This window comes from Pipra filicauda, unplaced genomic scaffold, assembly GCF_003945595.2.
Source record: "Pipra filicauda isolate LSUMZ 115617 unplaced genomic scaffold, ASM394559v2 scaffold351_size757598_pilon, whole genome shotgun sequence".
In the NCBI taxonomy this organism is placed as follows: domain Eukaryota; kingdom Metazoa; phylum Chordata; class Aves; order Passeriformes; family Pipridae; genus Pipra; species Pipra filicauda.
In genome coordinates, this window is record NW_024104478.1 from 115,396 (window position 1) to 137,864 (window position 22,469).

The 22,469-nt window shown below is 38.6% G+C and overlaps 1 protein-coding gene across 1 annotated transcript in view; it reads left to right on the top strand.

The window, feature by feature from the left end:
• Window positions 1-22,469, top strand: part of SMYD3 (SET and MYND domain containing 3) — an 84,205-nt gene that overhangs the window by 56,435 nt on the left and 5,301 nt on the right. Inside the window, exon 6 of the mRNA XM_027740994.2 lies at window positions 20,313-20,421. Within this exon, the coding sequence (XP_027596795.1) occupies window positions 20,313-20,421 (109 nt within the window). The remainder of the gene's footprint in view (window positions 1-20,312; window positions 20,422-22,469) is intronic.

Consider the following 22,469-nt stretch of genomic DNA (forward strand, 5'->3'; position numbering starts at 1 on the left):
AATTCCTCCCTTAAAAAATGGAAAACATAATAGTAGTAGTAGTAGTAGTAGTAGTAGTAGTAGTAGTAGTAATAATAATACAGTCCACATTGCTATGCCTTATGCAGATTTACCAAAGATAAGATTTTCTCATCCTCAGAGGGATATTTACATTTGTAACTAATGTTCATTTGTCGCTAGTGCACGTGTCCTGTAGTCAAACATATTATTATGGTAAGGAGCACAAAGCTTTGAAAATATCTTTTACTTCCATCACCTTTCAGTGAGCATGGACAAAAAGATTTCTCCCTGTCACACACTTACCATTCTTGCTAATTCCTCAGTGCTATGTACTAAATATAATAGTATATATTGAATTAAATAACTCAGGCATACTTTGATACTTAGGAAGCTCTCCTGTGCTGGAGATCAGCATGAACAAAAGCCATTGAGGCCAGAACAAGACATGCTGGTTTGCGCATTTCCCCATAATGCTAAACAGAAACTCTTTTGTAATGTAAGCTGGTTTTCAGTTCTGAGAAGATATAAGCATTACAGAGACTTTGTCACTATAATGTCCATTTTTCTGCTGTTCAGATGCCACCGTATGTATGTGATGTGTGGTATAAAACACAACCTAGACTGCACTGTATCCAGCTTAACATTTTTCATTAACTATGCACCCATTTAATGAAATCATTCAAAATGTTGGAATGCTTTTATTCATAAAGGTTTCTCTATATATGTAATATTCTTTGCTATTCCTGAATTATTGCAACATCTCTGTAGAGGGAAATGTGGTCAATATTGCAAAATACAAAATATTTTTCAAATGCTAAAGCTCTGACCTTATAAAACAAAGAAGCAACCTAAAGTCAGACAGCCAAGAGCTTTATGTAGCAGAACCCAAACAAAGGGGCAAATTTTTGCATTACCTTACCACTGATGTGAATGCTGCAGCTGCATTTCTGTATCCATATTCATTATTGCTAGTGTTCAAAAGAATCTTTTTTTTTTAAATTTTGGTAGAAACAGAAAGGAAGAATACTCAAGGCATCCATTATTTCTTTCCACAATTTGCTGGAAAGGGAAGAAGGTATTAAAAAATGAAGGCACATACACTTCATGCTATTCAACTGACTGATAATTAAAGTGCCATTAAATTTTTCATGGTGTAGGTTGTGTTTGTTTTCCAAAGAAATTAGAAACTGAGGCCCTTTGAGAATTGTGCTTTTAGCGTCTAGACATTTACTTCTACAGCATTTAGTAAATGTGTTCATGATGAAGTTTGCACATCCAACATACTTATAGGAGTTTGCTGTGTAGATGGCTTCTCTCTTTGGAAGTGTGTTGTTCCTGTATAAATGCACTGTACTGAAGCTTTCCATATTTGTCAAATATTACTAAGTGACAAGCAAAATCAATCCTTCTGTATCCTCATTTCAATTTGGAGAATCAAAATGTGGCACAAATTTTACCACAGTTAGAAGTCTGAGCCAACGTGACAGAAAACAGAGATCATGAGGTAATCTTGATTTATTAATGCTGGGCAATATTCAGCAGAGTGAGCTTGATGTTCTGAGTTTCCTTCTCAAGGAGTCCTTGACAATGCACTTTCTAAACTGGGAACCTGGGAAGATTAGGCTTCCCGTCCAGGCTAGATGCCTGTGAGCTGACAGTGTGAATACACTGTTGGGATAAATCCTACACTTACTGTCATGTAAGAGTTTTCTGAAGTCATGTTCAAATGTAGTAACAGAACTGGTTATTTGTTAACTCTTTAGAACCAACTGTAGGAAGATCTGAAAATAATTCAGACGCATGTATAAAGCCCACATAAGTCAACTAAGTGGATGCTTAAGCACTTACTTTAAATGCTTGCCCAAATATGGAATTAGTGCTCAAACGCTTAGGTGCAGTGCAGTGTACACCACAAAGACATTAACTGACCTCAGAGCATAGGCTGAAAGATACATAGACAGAATGCAATGTTTCCTAAAATAACCCAGTAACAATGTATACTAGAGAATTCTTAGGGTGAGAAAAGGTACCAATTCTGCTTTCTTCAGGTAGGGCAGAACATGTTATTTCTCGAGGGATTTAAATGAGGCAGTGACAATTTTGACAATTTGGCATGAAGTCAAACATACGGAGACACAAAGAAAAATGCCTAGAAATTAAATTGAAAAAAAAAAGTTTTTTCAAATCTGATATCATTAATAGGTCAGATAGGATCTGATGGGACAAGTTCAAATAGAATGCAAAGCCTGAATTCTCTGTGCTTTCAGTGCAAATTCCCCACGTGAAGTATCTTTGACTTTTCTCCAGGAATTACAAACACAATTATTCCCATAGTTTTTCCTTTATTTCATAATTTAATGTGGATCCAAGTAGTTGAATACTTGTCAAAATGTTTAATGTCTCAAATAAAAAACAACAAAACTGTTTTCTGGTAAATTCTGGGAGTAAGTAGAGATTCCAGATTTCCAGATTCTACCTTCCTTAGAAATGATGACTGATGCAGAAATGTAAAGGAATGGAGAAACCTGTAATTACTAAGAATCCATGAACCCTAAATAGTTGCTCATCAGGGATTAAGTTCCAACTCCATATATAATACAATTTAATCATGCATTTTAAGTCTTATATATTTATGTGAACAAAACAGGTAATCGAAGGCTTACGAGCTTAGTGCAGTATTTGTTCTGTTCTGTTTCCTGACATAGAAACAAATTTTATTGAGTACCACTAAAAGCTCTTCTTTTAAAGAGAGCAAGAGAAAGAAACAATCTTTTTCTTCAGAGAGTACCATCCATCTTCCTCTTAAAAGCAGTTTAACTGAGAAAATGTAGTACTGTGGCCACTATTTCTTGCACTTGCTTTGTGCATGTAACCACTTTGTTTTGCTGTGAGAAAGGGAAGAGTGACAAATACAATTGAGGTGGCAATGTCTGCAAATTTAGCTTTTGATTTGCTAACAACCTCCTTAATGTTCAGATTTCAACTATCTTGACAGGTATATTCATAGGGAATAAAATTCACGTGCAGACAGACAGCCCCAGGCTTATGCACCATAGAAATCCTGTCTAAGCCTTCAAAATGTGCTTTAAGTGGGCTTAATTGATGTACAGGACCTGTACTGGCCCTTATACACGTGGGAGAATTGCTCCCAGTTTTTAGGCTTGAAATAATTAACTATTGCATTTTCCTTTAAAAATCTTTTATTCTTTTTGATCTGCTTCCTTTTTTTTCCTAGTAAACTGCTTTCATGCTGCCTTCTATTTAAACACAAGACGAGTGGAATATTTGAGATCACGATATATATATTAGATATAAACACAAATTAAACATATGTTGGAAAGGTCAGTGTTCTATAAAAATTCAAATCAGATATTTGGATCTGATGAGGCGCTGTGTGATCTGTGCAGCATGCACATGAGGATTGTGCAGAAAATCCACTAAACACGATTATGGGAAAGTACACATTTTCTAAAGGACAGAATTCATCACATCCCGTAAAAATTCTTGATGCATAGGTGGAGATTAGAATTACTATAGCAACTGATTGTGTGTTTGTTGGTAGTTTAGTATTTGCTAGTACATTAAACAATATGCCATTTCCGACTAATACATCATAATTTATAGTTATGGCACCATCAATTTTGGATCAAAATGTAGCACAACCAGTTTATTAACCTAATAATGCAAAATATATTCTTGTATCTTGTTTGCCCCTTGCCCCTTTTTGTCTAGTATCTTAAAGGATAAATCTTTTTTTTTCTCCACATTAACCAAATTTCTAGCTACCTCCTGTTTGTTTTGAGCAAGTCATGTAAAAAATATCAAATTTTATTCTGAGGAGAGGACAATTACATGATCATCATCATAGGATTTAATCTTTACATATGTTTTGGACCAATGTTCTGAAGAAAGAAGGGCTTTGGTTTTTTAAGTATACCATTGTTTAACCAATGCTTCTGCCTCAAGGGTAAATAACCCAAATAGATTTTAAAGTGCTTTAATTAGTCTTTTCAAATACCTGTGTTTTTCTCAATTTAATGCAGTCTGGTTGAGTTTGCTTTGGAAATGAATTAAGCTAAATATGAAATAATTCTGTTATTTTTCAATGACAGAATCTACAGCATGGCTGAAGTGATTACTTTAAAATTCACACTATTAACGAATTCAAATTAGCCTTGAAAGTCTATAGGTAGACAAGCTGTCTAATTCTAGTCTTATGCAGAAGAATTATGTCTATCCAACAATTGTCGTTATTTCCAAACTCCTCCTGAAAATGTGTGCTTGCCCCCATATTACAAATGCTGAAAATTTGAAATTGTAATTTGAGAACTGTTTCATGTTGCAGTCATAATTTCAAATCAAGTCAACTGAGGGATTATTGGGGTAGTCTCATGTACAGTGGCAAATATAGGTCTGAGGTTTCACCAAACACTTTCTTTATGTATAAATTTTCTTTATTTTGAGTTTTTGAATCTCTGTCTCTAAGGTAGAGAGAAAAAGAAGAGATGAGTGTATGTGCTCTGGAGTGGAGACAAAACAAGACATTCCTGTACTCTCTAACCCAGTAATCTCTTCATTTATTGCTTCTCTGTTGAGGGGAAGATAGCCTTGTTCAATGGCTGTTTTCTGATATAGGTATTTCTCCACCTGAAACTGGCTTAAACTGTTACATCTTGTGTGTTGTATACTATTGTATGACACTGTATTAAATGACCTGATCTGTATTCTATCATGTAGGAATCAAACTAATTGTGGAATGGGTATATTTCATCTGTCTGGGCTCATCTTTTAGGTAATCTGCATATCTGCATGCATTCATTTTAAATCTACTTATGTCACAGTGGAAATACTTTTACTACATGGTAGTGTTCACGCTGTCAGTGTACATCCATGCACAGCAAAATTTCCCTCTTGTCTCACCGCTATTCATAAACAAGTGTCACAGAGAAGGTAATACTCTGCAATTTTAAACAAACTACTGTATCATGTCTCAAGACAGGAATGAAAAAGCTATGTATTTTGCAAAACTTACTTGCATGGTTAGCATTATTTGAACTTTAGAGTGACATATAAAAATGATCATTTGCATAGGTAGACTATACAGGCCTTCTGCTGTGTTGTAGGTAAATAAGTCTGTGTTCAGAAATCGGCTTCATTCTCACATCTATTCTAGAAATGCACTGTTAAAAAGACTGAATCTAGAAAGATTGCATCTAGAAATGCATAACTTTGACTTTCCTTTTTATGTAATTATTATCTTTTAGCTTAAAATGAAATTTATACCAAAAAAATTGCAACTATAATCCAGGTGCTTTCTGAGGGGAAGGGATGTTAGATCTCAAAACCAAACACCAAAGCAGAGGTCATTCAGCTTTAAGATGCCTGAGAGAGGTAAAATGCACATATAGGCAAGCTGTTCAAAGCAGGAACTTAACCATTGACTACCCTGTTGCCTGTTCATAGCAGATCTGGAAGAGAGCAGATCTGTTGATTCAAGGCTAAGAATGGCAGTTGATGGCACCAACCAAGTAAGGGCTAGAACTGAGCCATATACCTTTTAATATGAAAGTACAACTCTCATCAGCTACCTCTGATAAGGGACAATGTAAACTAAATATCAAGGACTGTGATAAGTATATCATAGTTTTTCTCAAAAAAGTCTGCCACAAGCCAGTAAGAAATTAGCAGAACCCTTTCTAAGAACTGGTCTTCCTTAAAAATGGGAGGAAGCGGACACATTATTTGATGTACCAGCATGAGCAGAGAAAGAAAAAAAAATACATACACGAGTGAGAGCAGGAAGTCCTTTTTATTACAAAAGCTTGCAGTGCCATGATGTGCATCTGCAATGCAAGGTGATTCCAGGAAAGATCTCCATTTTTCTGGGAGAGAAGCTGTCACCTAGCAGAGGCCTTTTTCAGCACTCTATTAAGGTACGTCTGGTCCAGCAGGAAAAACAAACTGGAAGTGATAGAAGCATCCTCAGAATGAATGCTGTGAAAGCCAAGAGATATCTAAGCCATATTTCAGAGAAATCGCAAATTGACAATCAAACTGTTCTACTTTGCAATCAGAAGGAGCCATGACATTTTATTTTTGCTTGAGGCAAGTAAGTGGCATTTTAGATTTTGGTGCCTGCCTCATTCTATGGATTCACATTTAATAGCAAAGACTCAGTATGTGGTTTTCCTGTGCCTCGCAAAAGGGTATTGACAGATTTCTTCTCATGGCTGGCTCCTGTACCAATTTAGAAAGATGCCCTTTAGGCTGCAGAGATTAATGGACATATCATAGATCAATGGGTAGTTTCCTGAGCCTTTATGAACAGTACACCATTGCATGTCTTTACATGTGATTTTCAGAGTGCAAAGAGAGTTTACCTTGAAACAGCTATTAGTAGTCTAGCAGTTGCTTCAAAGATGTATATCTTACATGTTGCACATCCAAATGAGCAATCAGCCTCCCCAGGACCTACTGCCTTAGTTATACGTAGGTAGAGAGGACCCTGGAGTGAAAAAAAATATTAAAAATATGAATAAAAATATCATAAGAGTTGGTTAGAGGGGAAGAAAAGCAACTTGGTACTGAAAAAAGAAAATTTAAGGGTAAGGATAGAGAAACCATGAAAGAAAGATGCAAAAACTAGAAGAAGAAGAAAACAAAACGAAAAAAAACCCCAGGAGTCAAGCACCTCTGAAGAGGGAGAAAAGAGAATTTCTTCTTAGTGTTTGAAATAATTAGTTGTGAGATAGACTGGAGTTCTGCCTCAGACACAGCTGGTACCTGTAATGGGAAACCAATAGTAAATACTATGCCAGAGTGCTTTAGCCAACAAAGAGGTATAACCTGGTACACAGGATAAAATAGTAGTGCAGGACTCATGAATTGATTACCCTGACAGCTCTGCTGCACTGGCACAACAGCTTGCTGGAGCTCTTCCCCATGCACTGGCTATTATTTGAGCTAGAACTGTGCACCTTGTCTCATTGCACAGAAATCCTCTACTGGGAGCTGTGGACCAAGAGTTACAGAGTCTTTCTATAGCTCAGTGGGACCCAACTAAAATTTGATAGAAAAAACAGTACTTGGTAGAGTCCACATATGTTTCTTTTGCTCATTTCTCCTCCTCCATCCCCACTCATCCATAAATCCATGTGGTAAATGCCTCCACACAATCAGCTGTGAGAGAATGTGGTTGCTAACTGTTTCATAATTTTAGACTGTTACAAGCCATTTACTCATGCACTTTAGGCATGATAAGGCAGTTGTAGCTCTTGTTTTGTGCCTATACTGCCCACAGTGAATGGGGTGCAAGGTGAACTTTTGCTGGATTATTTCAGAGGTTTCTTGTCAGAAGTGTTCTGCACCATGGGATGTCTGCCCATGGCCTCGGCAAAGGAGGTTGGACATTAAATACCTGTGTCTCCACTGGTGCCTGAGCAAGTGTCATTGTAAGGGCTTGAATAATCAGGTCTCTATCAAGTAACTCCACAGGATTTCCTGTGCGGCTTCCATAGGGTTTTTTGTATGGTTGGGTGGGTGGGTTTTTTTTCTTTTTCTTTTCTTTTCTTTTTTTTTTTTTTTTTCTTTTTTTTTCTTTTTTTTTCTTTTTCTTTTTTTTTTTTTTTTCTTTCTCTACTGGGCTCAAATTCATATTCAGTGTCATGTTCAGACACTTCACTTGTGGTCTGGCCTCGAGAGGTGGCCACCCTTCCGTGGTTCTTCTCATGAGGGCTGAAGTTCTCATGACTGAAGAAAACATCCTTCCAACAGACCCATCATGTATTTTTATGTAGTAGCCACTAAGTGGAAATAAAACCAGCTAATTATTTGGGAACTGGGTTCCTGTGTATTGTACCCTATATTTTCAGTCTGGGAACTCTTTGTATCTGTTCTTATACAGGAGATTTATTCATTAGGTCCCTGAATGCAATGAACTTTAGCTTAAATGAATCGTTCATCCCTTATTTTGCTTATAGAAATATATCCTCATCATGTCAAGACATGGACCTCTAATGACCTAACCTAGAAATGCAATCCAAAACCTCATACTGAGGAAATTTGATGCAAAGTGCCTATTGGAGAGTATCTTTCATACCCCTATCTCAAATATCTCTGAACAATTTCTGAGTGGCTGGGCCACATAATTGTAGCTAGATATAATTTTGAAAAGCCTCAGAATCCTTCAGGACAATAACATATAGTTACAAAATGGTGGATTGAGATCTTCTCTTAAAAAATTTTTACCTCCTGCCTGTTCTATGAAGGTACAATGTAGCCATTAATGAAGGTGTACAGCAAACCTGGCTTTCTTGAAAAATGCTTGCTCAGTGAACATGGTACTTTTAATTACAAACAGAGAATTCACGAATGCCTTGGTCATTTGAAGTATTACACACTGTTTTCCATGCTGTGAAGAGACATTGTAGTACTACCTGAAAAAATCTCTCCGTCATATTCAGCTAGCATTTCAGGCAGCACTTTAGAGCCTGGGAGAGATTATTGCTCATGAATTGCTATTCATAAAGTTCATAGCTGGTCTCTTTTTTTCTGTAAAGAAAGCTATTTTCCCCCTCCCCTTTCTTCCAGATTGTTTTATTTCCTAGGAAGCTCTGGAGCAATTTACATGCCTTTTGGGTCATGAGAGAAATTTTCTATCCAGCTGAGCAACTGGATGGAAGTTACGTGTTCTCCAGTTCATCCAGATGGTTTTGTTTAGCTGTCATGTTTTAACTGTGTAGCTTCCCAAGGATTTAGTGTTCTTTTCAGAACTACTGGTAATATTTTGAACTTCTACAGAATCTTCCTATTGAACTCTCAAAGCTCTTCACAAACACATAGAATTTAGCCATCACATCAGCTGCACTGAATAAATAGACCGGTATTCTCATCTTACAGATGGAAAAGCTGAGACATGAAAATGAGTAAGGCTAGTTGTCTAAATGAGATATCTGACATCAGGCAATGGAGTTCCTGTTCAGACATGCTGGTAACAAGTTATGCACAAAAATGTCACTAAATTTTGTAAATGCTAATTCAGCTGTAATTGTTGCTATTATTTTTGATAGTAAGTATCCCAAAAGAAAGACAAATTGAAATGGCAGCTGGTCAAGTGCAGGCATGACAAATCTTAAAAGGTGACAACACAGTGGGAGAGCAAAAAAAAATAAAAAGTTGTTAGAGAGATGAGCCTGTAAGGTCGCTGTGTGGTCAAAAATGAGCTGATGAGCCATCCAGACATTAGCAGGACAGTGAGATTTGTATCACTAGGTTTAACAGCTACTCATCTAAATCAGAAGCCTGTAAACGTTGAGCTGTATCAGATGTCTGCTGTTGGAATGACAGTGAAACAACCTCTTCCTAGTGTGAAGACTGTGGGGCAAAGGAGAGATCCCTGGTCTTGCTTTTTAAAGTAACCCCATATTGGTATTAACTTGAAATTCTATTGGGAACAAAATGTCACTGTGATTGTAAGTGCAAACAGGAAACAGGGAACTGTTACTCAGGGAACCACAAAGGCACAAGATTACACAAAGAAAAAAGGACCATCATGTTAATTGGATGCAGAGTAAATTCCTTTCTGCATTCAAATAACTTCACTATTAGCTGTGGACATGGTAAATTTCCAAAGCAAAAATTATGCTCAAAGAACATCCTCACATCAGAGATGGCAGTAAACAATTGAAGAAAAAGACCCATAGTATCTTAGAAGGGGGATCTAGAGGGCTATCACCTCAAAGATTTAGGGCAAATTATGAAGGGAGAAAAAAGTGAAAAGAGTGGAAAGTGCTGTAAAAAACCAGCATAGATTTGCTAGAAATGGAGTGTGCAAGACTGTATTTTTGATAAGATAGTATAATCTAAATGCAGGAAAATAACACAGAGCTAAGCTCCAATGAAGAATGTAATGGAACATTACAAAGTCACCGTCATTCTTGTAGGTCATGTGCACAAAAATTACAAGACGGATAAGAAACTGGGTAAGCAAGAGGCAGGTTTGAGGAGATACCAAAAAAGAGGGATATTCCTGAGTCCTTCCACAGGTCCATCTGTCCTAAACTAGAAGTTTATCTGGAAATAGCAGACAGGGAACATTTTATGATCATAGGAGGAGTATAACATGCCAAGTGATGTAGTCATGGAGGAAGAAAATATGAACATGACTTGCTTATTCATGTGTTTTTTGATCAGAAATCAACTGTACCTCAACTGTACCTGGGCTGATTATTCAACCAGTGTCTGAGTGAGACAGAACACTGTATTTGTTCTGAATCTGTCAGTTGTTGGTTTGGTCTTCCGGGTGTTACGAGAGACATTTACCTTTTCCACACTGACTGTGATTTGTACATCCATCAAGTCCTTCCACAATAATTTCTTTTGCAGACTTGCCCTGGACTCTCTATCTACTCTTTCATTGCACTGCCTCTAACTGTCCTCATCACCTTTGTCTGTACTTTTCTATTGAACTCTTTTGAATAGACAGGATCAGAATTCCATATAATACCCAAGATGTAGGATTGCTATGTATTTTTACAGCACTTCTCTCTTTTCCTAAAAGTATCCTAATATTTGTTTTGCTTTTCTGACTGTAATGTTCACCGAGCTAATGTTCTTAAAGAAATACCCATTCTAAAACCAAGATCCATTTCCCAAAACTGCATGGTACTTCAGAACCCATCAGTGTGTATATAAATGCCTGTTAAAACACTGACCTATGTGTACCAAAAAAAACCCAAACAACAAACACAACACAAAACAAAATTAATAAAACCAAACATAAAACCAAAACAAACAATAACTCTCCGGTCTCTGGGAGTCAAAAGTGACAGAATGCCATTTAAAGACCATACTGTATTGATTCTTCCCTGTCCCACAGCTGTCATGAGAAAAATGACCATGCCTCTCAGATTTCATGCGTCCTGTCTGAAACTGGTATTTGTAATCATCTCTCTAAAAAGAGAGAGTCATTGCGCTGCACCTGACCGTTTCTCAGTATAATTATCTGGAGATGCAATAGAAAAGGAAACAAGGAAGTTTGATACTGTTGCTTAAATCAGGGGTCCAACTTGCATGTTAGCAGTCTTTTGTATTACAACAGACTTCTGAGGTGATCTCAGGTACTGGTGAGTGGGGAGAAGATGTTTTGCACTAAAGATGTCAGTACTGCCAGTTGCATCCTTCCTTCTGCAGTTTGTGCAAGCACACACACACACAACTTCTCCAAGGTTTGCTGAGACTAGTAGTAATTAAATATGTGTGGCTTTGATATTGGAATGCTCATATCATAGCAGAGGGAATCAATTAGAGGAAAGTTATATGTGACTTGCATAGGGATCCAGCAGTGATTTTCATTTTCCTGTCACTCTCTAATTCTGTGGCTGAAGAATTGAGATCATGAGAACCTGTAGGTCTGTAATTTTCTGTAAGGAAACCAAAGTCTAAACTTGCATTTCTTGTACCTGCAGTTTTGTATTGTCAGAGTATGAGATACGGAAGGTGAGCTATTTTTCATAACATCAGCAGCTGGTCATAGGTTTGCTGCTGGATGAGAAAGTGACACCAAGATCTTTGCAAACAAATTAGTGTCTCTGGTGTACACTTTCCTTCATTTTTTTTGTTTCTCTTCCCATGCACGTTCTCTTTAATTAGCTTTCCCGTTGTTCCTTTGCTGTCTTTCCTATACCGCTTGAGTTTTCTGGCATTTTTCCAATGTACTGTGTATGGCCCCTAAAATCTTTTTATAAATCCTTTGAACTAAACTGTTGATCTTAATATCTTACTCTTCTGGAGGACTGAGAGAGTATGTCCTTATCTGCAGGGACAGTCCGTACTGCCATCTTTATCTGTAAAGGTGGTGAACTCATAACAAAAAAACCCTAAGAGCTATAAGATGTTTTGAAGCTCAGCCAGGACACAGAGACAATATATAAAATCTTTTCCTACTTCCATTCCAAATTGAGAACCTTTTCTTTCCTTAACATCTCATAATAACAGAAGAGGGGAGAACATTGCAGTGGACAGTTAAAACAGACAGAATTAACATTTTAAGTGGGTGAGTTAGAGACATGAAGAGTTTTATACACTTTTTTCATTTCATTTCATTTCATTCAAATCTTGGCAGAGTCAACAGCTGGAACTATATCCACTTTAATGTGACATAAATTATCATCATAAGGAATATGGCAGAATGATCAGGAGCCAGAGAGAAATAATTTCCGCAGTGGATAGCTAACATTTGTTGAGAATTCAGTCAATTAAGAAGTATGATTGCTTATTTGATCACATCAGTTAAATTACTGAAACAAATAGTAACAGAACAGTATGAGATGCAGATGTGATGAAAAATATTTTGAGCCATTATTTCACAGATCTAAATCCTGAACTGTTTCCAAAGGCAGTTATTTCACTGAAATAACAGGACATTTCTTGAGTGACAACAGAATAGAAAAAAAAAATGAAACAGAAAAATAAGGTGGCAGTCTGGCACAAAAATTTCTAAATTAAGGTTACTGTTTCAATATTTTGTTTGCAAATTACAGCAAGCCTGTTAAGCCTATAAAACTACATTTACTTTCGTTTGGATTGTTAGAGCCAGAAATGTAGGCAAGACAGCATAGACACAAGAACCAGACTCTGAATGAACCAACAGCCATCCTAAAGTTACAATGAGATCTAGGTTTAACTTTTGGCTTTCCTAGAGATTTAACCTTGTAACACTGGACAAACCATTTCATTTGCCTTGGCCTCCATATCTTATCTGTGCAGAACAAAGGCTGTCATGCCGTACACTTTACTGCTTAGCATGATGAAGCTCATACATGAACTGTGGTCATTGGTGAAAATCTCAATAGTGGATATAACCAAGAATTTTGCCAATATAAAACAATTCAGAGAGAGAGAGCGTATGTTAGGTAGACTGCAAAAATGTACAGTCAGGGTATATTTCTAAGAGTATGGAGACTTCCAAATGAATTCGGATCAGAGGTGTTTGGTCTGCACATCTCTACTGATATTGCCCCATCTGGCTCAGAAAATGATGCCAACTTTCTGCTTTATTTAGTTAAACCAGAAGAAGTCTCTTGGGGGTAATTAATAGTTTTGCATAGTAATTGCAGAAAGTAACTTCTGCTTTAGTTTGTAAGAGACTTTGCAGCATAAAATTTCTACTAAGAACATTTTCTCATTTCTGGCAAAGCTTTCTTATAATGCTTTAGGGATGTGCACTAGCAGTTAGCTCCAGAAAAACCTCCCTGCTAGTGCAGAGGAGCTGATCCCAAAATCCAAGTGAGAGAAGTCAAATCTGGGAAAAAATAGGAAAGACTGAATACCGGCATTAAACTGTTCACTGATGCTTTGATCATCTCCATGAGACACTGTGATGGGGATATAAAATGGACAATAAACATTTCAGGGCAGCTGGAGTATATCAGGTCTGCCACAGTCAAAGGATTAAGTCTTCTACTCCAAAAATGGTATGGCTGCTGCAGAAGGTATAAGGGAAGTTGTGAAGTACTGAACTGATTTAAACTTACCTGGTCATCTGTGATAAATAGGAAGTTGTTAAGAAGAGAGAAGAAAGAGAGGGAGAAAGAATGAGAAGCCAGAAAGAATAACAGGTTAACATCATTATTATTCCAAGAAAAAAATACAAAAGTAGTGTGAAAGCCAGGCCAGTATTTTTTAGGAAGGCTTTCACAGGGACCCCCAAAGATGTTACACAGGTTTATATAGGTGTATTGCCCTTAAAAATTAAAAGTTCCAACCACATTTCTAATACATAGCATGCAAAACAGTCAGTCTAGTATCAATGATACATTCCCAGTTTCTCAAAAAATAACCCTGTAACCTTGTTCTTTCCAGGCAAAACCCTTGCACAGGACTTGGGCTCATTAAAAAAAATATTGAGCAAATTACGTGTAATACTACTTAAGATTTTTTTCTATAAATAGAACATTTATTCTTAAGCACTACTTCAGCCTCAAATTTCTGGGTTTGGAACATGAATTGCTTGGTGAAATGCTGTTTAGGAGATCAGACTGAACATCTACAGCACCTTTGGCATTAAGATATGTAAACTGTACTAAATGAGTACAGTTAGTTTACCTGTCTTATGTTCCTGAGACATGTGATTTCTCTGACTATTCATAAAATAAGTGGTTAATCCCTGGAAATGTTGATAGGTACCAAATGTTTCATTTTAGAGCAAATAATTATTTGGCCTTAAATTTGTCATAAAAATATTTCTCATAATTCCCATATTCAAAGCCCATTGATCATCCCAGCCAAGGAGTAGAAGTAATATGTGAATTAGATGACCAGTCTCACATCACTGACTAATTAAAAAGCAAATAACTAGACAACATAAAACCAATTCCTAGGCTGCAGTTCAGTGAACAGCTTTAATGAATGTACTCAAAGACTGAGCAGTTCAGAAATCAAGAACAAGTCAGAGAAAGAAGAAAAGATTGAACTTATTGGGTGCTGTATTTGTGGTGTACATTTCTGTTGTGAGGCTGATGCTGTCCTCTTTGCATTCTGCTCACCACCTTTGCTGAAGCCCAGGAGCCTCTTAATCCCTTCTCTGTTACTGCGACTGCTAAAACTGCTCTATGTCTTTTATGCTGTCATATTTACTTGCACTAAAAGGTACTGCAAACCAATTTACAGTTATGTATAGCATCACTTTTTACATGTCACCATATTAAAAAACCTTGTAACATTCCCATTTCAAACCCTTATTTCAGGTTTTATAAATCCTGCCTCCTTCTAATTACAAGTGTAAATGTTACCCCCACAAACTGGTTTACAAGGAACGGTAGGCGTCTATTTATTTTAAAATATGAGTCATCAGAAATGGCAGTGATTTTGCAGAGTCTTATTTTTTTTAATACTAGGCTTTAATTTACAAGAGAACATAAAAGCTCTGATTTTTTAATCTGTAATCAGAGATAAGTTGAGTGGAGTTAATGGAACTGCAGTATTAAGAAATAGAAGGAACTGGCTAAATTTTGTCAAGGGTTGTGTTTTGTACGCTGTCCTTTACGTAAGAACACAAGGGATTGCTTGGAGAGATTCAGAGATAATACATGGAATGAAGAAAAATATATTTTTCTACATAAAATATATTATCAGTGACTGCCCTGGGGGTTAATCAAGGCAAACCTTGAGGCTGAATTACAAATAGGAGCAATCATTTTCATGGGGTATTAGAAGCAGCTACTGTTTTACAAACTACGGTCCATTTCTTTGCTGAGTAAAAATTGGTATCCTCCTATTTTGTGAATGAAATGAAGGAACTGCTGATGCCTGGAACAGTGAAACACTGGTGCAAGCTAGCTGAAGACTGGGAAACGGCTTGCATTTGCAGTTTTGAATAGTAAGCCAGACAGTGCCTTCCTTGCATCACAGTTCACCTATGAAGTTTCCCAGACAGATCCCAGAATGAGGGTTAAGCCAGGGATCGCCTAATAGCGTGTGACCCCTACAGATCCATCAGACCTGATAGTTACCTCTAGAAAAGGCATTGAGAGAGCTGGCCAGCTTGCTCATTATAATCTTTGCAAGGTCGAGAAGAGCAGGGAGTTACCATGCAAGTTAGGATGCTACAGTCCAGGTGAGCAGGGAGCTAGATAGGTAAAAGATTGGTTGGATGGTTGGGGTGAGAGGACATGGTTGTATGCTCTTCGGATGCCAGTAAGAGTGGGGTACCCCAGGAGTCTGTCCTGGGGCTTGTCCTTTGTAACAACTGTATCATTGACCTGGAGGAGGCAACAGAAGGCACTTCTGTGGGGTTTGCAGATGATACCAAACTGAGGGGACCAGTTGATGGGCAGAAGAGCAGGTTGGAGGAACAGGCCAGCATGGATGCTGTTGGGTATAGATGAGAACAAAGCTGTGCTGTCTTACATAAGCAGAGGATGTGATACAAAATGTACAGATCTTTCTCAGCCTCCTCCAGTTCTCTTGTTTGCAGTGCAGCTTTATTTGTTAGTTGTTGTATTTTGTTTAATCTCTCTTTGCAAGTGATCTACTGGGCATTGACCAGTGCCAAGGGCCAGGAAACATCACTCCAAAGAACTATCTTTATTTCAGCTTTCAGGATGTTACTATTCTTCCACTTTCTGTCCCTCAGGCCTTGGTAAATCTCATAAAACCCTTTTCAGATTGAAATCCTACTCTTCCCAAGCTGTAACATGTTTTACAGCATGTATTTCTCTATAGTTATCTTAGTCTCTTGTTGACAGTCTTTAGTTACAGTTCCTTGGCTGGTAAATGTCTTCCTTATTCTTAATCTATCCACTTTGTTTTGTTCAGAGCAATGCATGAGGATAACAAGTTGGCTCACAAGTACCTGACACTATTTCTTAGTTCTTTCTGTCTTGCCGGTGTATTATGAATAATATTGAATCCTGGGGATGTCTGGAAGAAGCCAGCAGCATTTTTCCTACTTGCACATCTCCCAGAAGAGCTGCAAGCTGCCTGGATTTCTCTAGTAAACTCAATGGATGTGCTTCCATAAAAGGTGTTCCAATAGTTTAATAAAATTATTCCAAAATATGATAATAAACAGTTGTTTCAAATGTCAATTTTAAGGCTTGCAAAATGTAACTATGTACATGCATAAGATCAGAGCATAAATCAGCTTAGTAAAATAGCTTTGTAAATATTTATGAACACAGTGCTCTTCATTTCACACATTTTACTCCTCTGCCCTCATCTTAAGTTTTCACTTGCCCTAGTTTATGGCTGGTAGTTTGGGCCGAGTACCTAACATTGCTAAATTGCTGCCTGTTTTCTCTGATATTGCACATACCACAATCCTAGATCTTTATTGACTGCAGGTGAATGATCTATAGAAAGAAACATGTCTGCTGGAGGAGCATATTCTGAATTCTAATGTATCTTTCTGAAGTTTAGCAGGCACCGTGTTCCTGAACTAAAGCACAGCCTGTATTTTCCTACATGAGCTGCCATCCCTCATTTGGCTGCAGGTGAGGCAGGATCCACATTCCTTGTTTGCATTGGTATTATGATGGGGCTGGTTATTCAGAAGGGTGAGGAAAGGGAGATTAAAAATATGGTTGGTAGGATGAAAGGTGTGGAATGAAAGAGGTGTAAAGGGACCGTGAAGGAACAGTGGCTATCAGGATATAGCAGGGACGGTCTAATGGGGCCTGCAAAGATGGGCTATCCTCTCATGCAGATGTCTTCGTCTCCCTGGCACCTTCTCCTGTGGCCATGATCCTTCCCCAGGCAACCTGATATTTTGGTGGCCCAGAGGAGAGGAAATGACCTTTTTTACTCCTTCCTTTACAGTAGACACAGGTGAGGGTAAAAGGGTGCAATCACAGAGACATTTTCTTTTAGATTTTTACAAAGTCGTGCATATGCTCGTTACTTCCACTTGTGCCATGTAAGTGCTGGAATTTCTATTACTCTTCACTAATTCACACCAAAATCTCTTAGTTGCATTTTCTCCCTATTTCACTAGTAGCAGATAGCACAATGTTGATATGATAACCAGAAACAAAATCTAAAAATAAACCTACTGATAATTTTCTAGTGTTTGTTTGACCAGACCCTTGAAGTTCCTGAGTGGTCATTTTGGGCTGAGATAAGTGCTATCATTTTTCTTCTTTCTTGTCTGCTGGCTCTCCAGCCTTTTTGAACTGCAACCCACAAGGAGTCTGAGCAGGAGGTGCTTATGGCAATTCAGGATGGATTATTCTCATTGTCTTCTGCTGTTTCATGAGAGGCTTTGGCAGATCAAAAGCTGTTGCTGCTGAGATCCTGCCAGGCATGCTTCCCATGTATGCATGCTTCCCATGTATTTCTCGATGTCTTCACTGAAACTGCATGGGATCAGTGGAATAGGGGGGTTTTGGGTGCGAAAACATTTTTCATTATGTTTGAACATCTTAATTTGAGATTTATAAGGACAGCCAGATATGCTGCCATTTAAACAGTATTTAATTGTGTTTGCATTTTCATAAGTGTAAAATAAGATAACTTATTAATTTGCATGCAGACTTATCAGAAGATTCCTGTACATTGTACAAATTTCCATCATTTAATGTTTTAGCGTGTATTTAATCATATTCATGCAAATTTAAGTGTCTTTCTGACTGCAGTGATATCATTCATTAGCAGTTACTCTGAACTCTGATGATCATCGGTTTGGTGTAAACACACCAAAAAATATTCTTCATAAAGTATATTTCAGAAAGCTTATTGACTATTCCTCCTGAAATTGTGACACACTTTGTATATTTTAGATACTCCTCAAGCACACTGCTGGTGTACTTGTGGAAATAAAATGCTCTTTGATCAAGTAGGATGTTTGTCTTTGGTGAGTCATGCTTAAGGCTTTTATTCTTTCATTTGCATAGTCTGTAGTCAGTGGTGTTCCCCAGGGATCAATACTGGGTCCAGTCTTATTCAACTTGTTTATCAGCAACATGGATGAAGGATGGAATGCACCCTCAGCCAGTTTGCTGATGATATGAAACTCAGGGTAGTCACTGATACACCTGCAGGCTGTGCTGCCATTCAGCGGGACTGTGACAGGCTGGAGAGTTGGGCAGAGAGAAACCTGATGAGGTTCAACAAGGCAAGTGCAGGGTCCTGCAGCTGGGGGGGGAATAACCTCAAGTACCAGTAGAGACTGGGGGCTGATCTAGTGGAGAGCAGCTCTAAGGAGAAGGACTTTGGAGTCCTGGTGTATGACAAGTTGACCATGAGCCAGCAGTGTGCCCTTGCAGCCAGGAGAGCCAATGGCATCCTGGGGTGCATCGGGAGGAGTGTGACCAGCAGGTTGAGGGAGGTGATCCTGCCCCTCTACTCGGCCCTAGTGAGGCCACATCAGTACAAGAAAGACAAGGATCTACTGGAGAGGGTCCAATGGAGGGCCACAAAGATGATTAGAGGTCTGGAGCATCTCTCTCGTGAGGAGAGACTGTGGGAGCTGCTCCTGTTTAGTCTAGAGAAGAGCAGACTGATCTCATCAACACTTATAAATATCTCAAAGGCAGGTGCCAAGAGGATGGTCCCAGACTCTTTTAGGTGGTGCCCAGCAATAGGACAAGGAGCAATAGCCATAAAATAAAACACAGGAAGTTCCACCTCAACATGATGAAGAACTTCCTTACATTAGGAAGAAATTCCTTACATTGAGGGTGGCAGAGTACTGGAACAGGCTGCCCAGGGAGCTTATGGAGTCTCTTCCTCTTTGGAGACATACAAAACCCACCTGCACGCATTTCTGTGTAACCTGCTCTAGATGAGCCTGCCTTGGCAGAGGGCTTGGACTAGATGACCTCCAGAGGTCCCTTCCAACCCTAACAATTCTGTGATAGTTAGTCAAAAAAGATATAAGGTCTTTTGCAGGTGACTTAACTTCCAAGTGTGTCCCTTCACCTCATGTTTTCTGATGACTAGTTCCAGGCAAGTTACATCCAGGCCTTTCTGCAATCCTCAAGTTGCTGGCCCAAGATGCCATGCTCTCCACATCCAGGACACAGGGCTGGGGTGAGATCCAGGTGTGATGGGCCAAAGGCCAGTGGAATTTGAAAATGTGGAGCAGCCACCATGAAAGCATGGACATTTCAAGAACATCTTGAGAGGAATTAATGATGATATTTCTCTCCATCTCCTTTTTTTTCTACTGCCTAGAAAAAAAAGAGCATTGTTCTGTTTTGGTTTGGGGTTTTTTTTTAGCAGAACTTCTGCTTCTCTGAAATTAATCAAGTAAGAATGGGAGTGTATTCTCACACTAGCAAATATCTTGTCTACATGTACAAGCCAAGTCTGAGACGTTTCCTTGAATGTGCAGAACCAGTACTTTCTGCAACAGAGAGCAGCAAGCAAAGCCTCAGAAACAGTGGTGTCACTGTTGTATACCTGCTTTCCCTGTAGTACCACTCCTTCATCTTGGAGGATCCAGGACTGGGTTCCCAGATGAAGCTTCCTCTTAAAATTATGCCTCTCCAGAGACCTGAGATTGTGAAGAACCTCTGTTTGCAGCACTAAATACAGTAAATGCTATTGTATTATCCAACAGTAGCGAATTCAATAATCCTACTCCCGTCACTTTCTAACAGGATAATGTTAAAGTCATTCCTCTGGGATGGAGAGTAATAATTTTCTAATTCCCTTCAGTATTTCATGCTTTGCAGTATTGCAGCTAATTTTCTCTTTGTACCTTATTAACATTCACGATGACTTTACAGTCCCACCCTAATAGTTCTTAGCAGAGGCAGTGACTGTGAAGGTGAAAGCTGACAGTGACACATTTTCCTTCTTTTTCTCTATAGACTGTACTATCCTGGTTTCCATCCTCTGAGGGCTGTCCAGCTGCTGCGAGTGGGCAAACTGCAGTACAGTCAAGACATGTTTCCTCAGGCACTGGAGACCTTGAAACAGGTCAGTATTGTGAATTGTTTTTTCTCTGCTCTCCTCCCTTGCTTCCCCTGAAAATGCCATGTGACCCCCCCCTTCTGCTCTGGCTGTACCTCATGCTTTTAGATACTCCTCACTGCTGCTTTCATCAGTGGTGTTTCCCCAGGCTGCAGCTGAGTGTGATGATGGGTCACTGCTGCTCAGCGTTTCAGGCATTGATATCCTCCAGTATCAGTCACTGCTAATTACAGTTTGATAGCTCAAAAGTGCCTGGATGAAAAATTACTATTAGATCTGAAGAAATAAAATTATCTCACTGCCTCATATGTTCCTTCTTTCCATGGCAAATTGAATCTGGGAGCACTGAAAGTACAAGAACAAGTGCAGAGCTGCAGTTTCTTCCCTCCTTATTCACAATCAGGGTCTGTGATTTCAGGTTGGAGAACTTTGTCTTTAGAGCATGTATTTTATTGTGAGCCACACTCAAATCAACAGGCATGCTTCTTGATCCTTCCTATTTCTTATATCATTCATCACCTTTGATCTAGTTTTGCAGCTGGTGCTTTGTTAGTTACATTTCAGCTTTAAGCCATCCCTCTTGGACTTGAGCTGACTTTTATATTAATTTCCATGTACCTCAGGCTTCTTTTTGTCCTGCTGTTATATTGATGTTAGTATCATCTTAAATATATTGAATAATCCCCTTCCATGTGCAACATGTCCTCAGGATGTAGGCTCTTACTTGCTTTCCATCTCAAGCTTTCAATCACTGCTGGAGTGCTTTTCCCCTTCTGTAAGATGTGCTGCCTCCTGTTTCCCTCAAAGAGGTCTTACGCTTCTTCTCTTGTATTACTGATTGTCTTGTGGTCCGTTTGGCCTGAAGACAGTACGTGCTCCATTTGGTTCACCATCTCAGCTCTCTCAGCCCACCTCCAATGCCTGACACAGCTCCTCACTGCCTTTGCCAGGTGCTGCAGAAAGCCACCTGGCCCAAATACTTGCCTGTACCTGCTGGGCAGGAGCGGGCCCCAGGACTGGCACCAGTGTCAGAAAGAAGTGCAGAATTTGGCTCTATGTTCCCTGTGATTAATGTCTATACTATATGAAGAGCTAGTCTTGTGGCAAAGAGGGCAACGGCTTGGAAAAAAGGGAATGGGTGTCTGCATGGGGGATGGGGGAGAGGTGCTTTTTTACTCCTGCCCGGATCCCCTATAAAGTTAATATCAATCATGACTCTCTAGGTAACTTAGTATTTTGTACTTACTTTTTTTTCAACCCCCATCTCTCTTTGGTTTTAACATTTGATTAATGATGCAAGCTGAATAACTGATAATTTTCACATGTTGAAGTAATAAATTAGTATGTATTATGATGCCACTCTTGTTAAGTCTTGGCATAACTTAAATCTTCACTTTATATATTTTACTTAAATTGTGGCCAATTCTGATCATTATAAAGCAGATGGAAGAGTAACCAATTCTATTTTCCATGCATTATTCAGAAGTATGTCATATATCTGTCATATGCCAAGTAATCTGCTTTGCTCTTTCCGCCATAATATTTAGTTTCCAAACATTCTGACTTTCCTTTTTAGTGGTGGAATGAGACCCCAGTCAGAGGAGCTTCTGTTTGCATTCATACTGCCATAATATATCAACATTTTTCTAACTGCATTTCTGATATGATACTGCATTAAATTAAAATGGAGTAAATTCCCAGACATCTGAATGCTGCTTTTCAGTGAAGGTGGACATTGTGATGGGGATTAATATGTTTTTAGGGAAGAATGTTTTTATGTTCCTACATTTCTTGGTTAAAAAGTTGCCCATTGCAAGCCAGATTGCTACTGTATGATGCTTTGAATACTGAGCAATGCCTAACAAAGAAATCTTTTTTCAAGCTGCGATCTCCTCTTTCTCTGCAAAGGGAGATTAAGGTCCTGCTTGCCATTCTGTGCCATACCTCAGTGCACCTCTGTGGTCTCCAAGCTGTTAGTGGTCCACAAGGACACAGTAAGTGCTTTGCAACTGAGGTGATGAATCCTGTTGTGGTTTCACCTATTCCCTATTCAG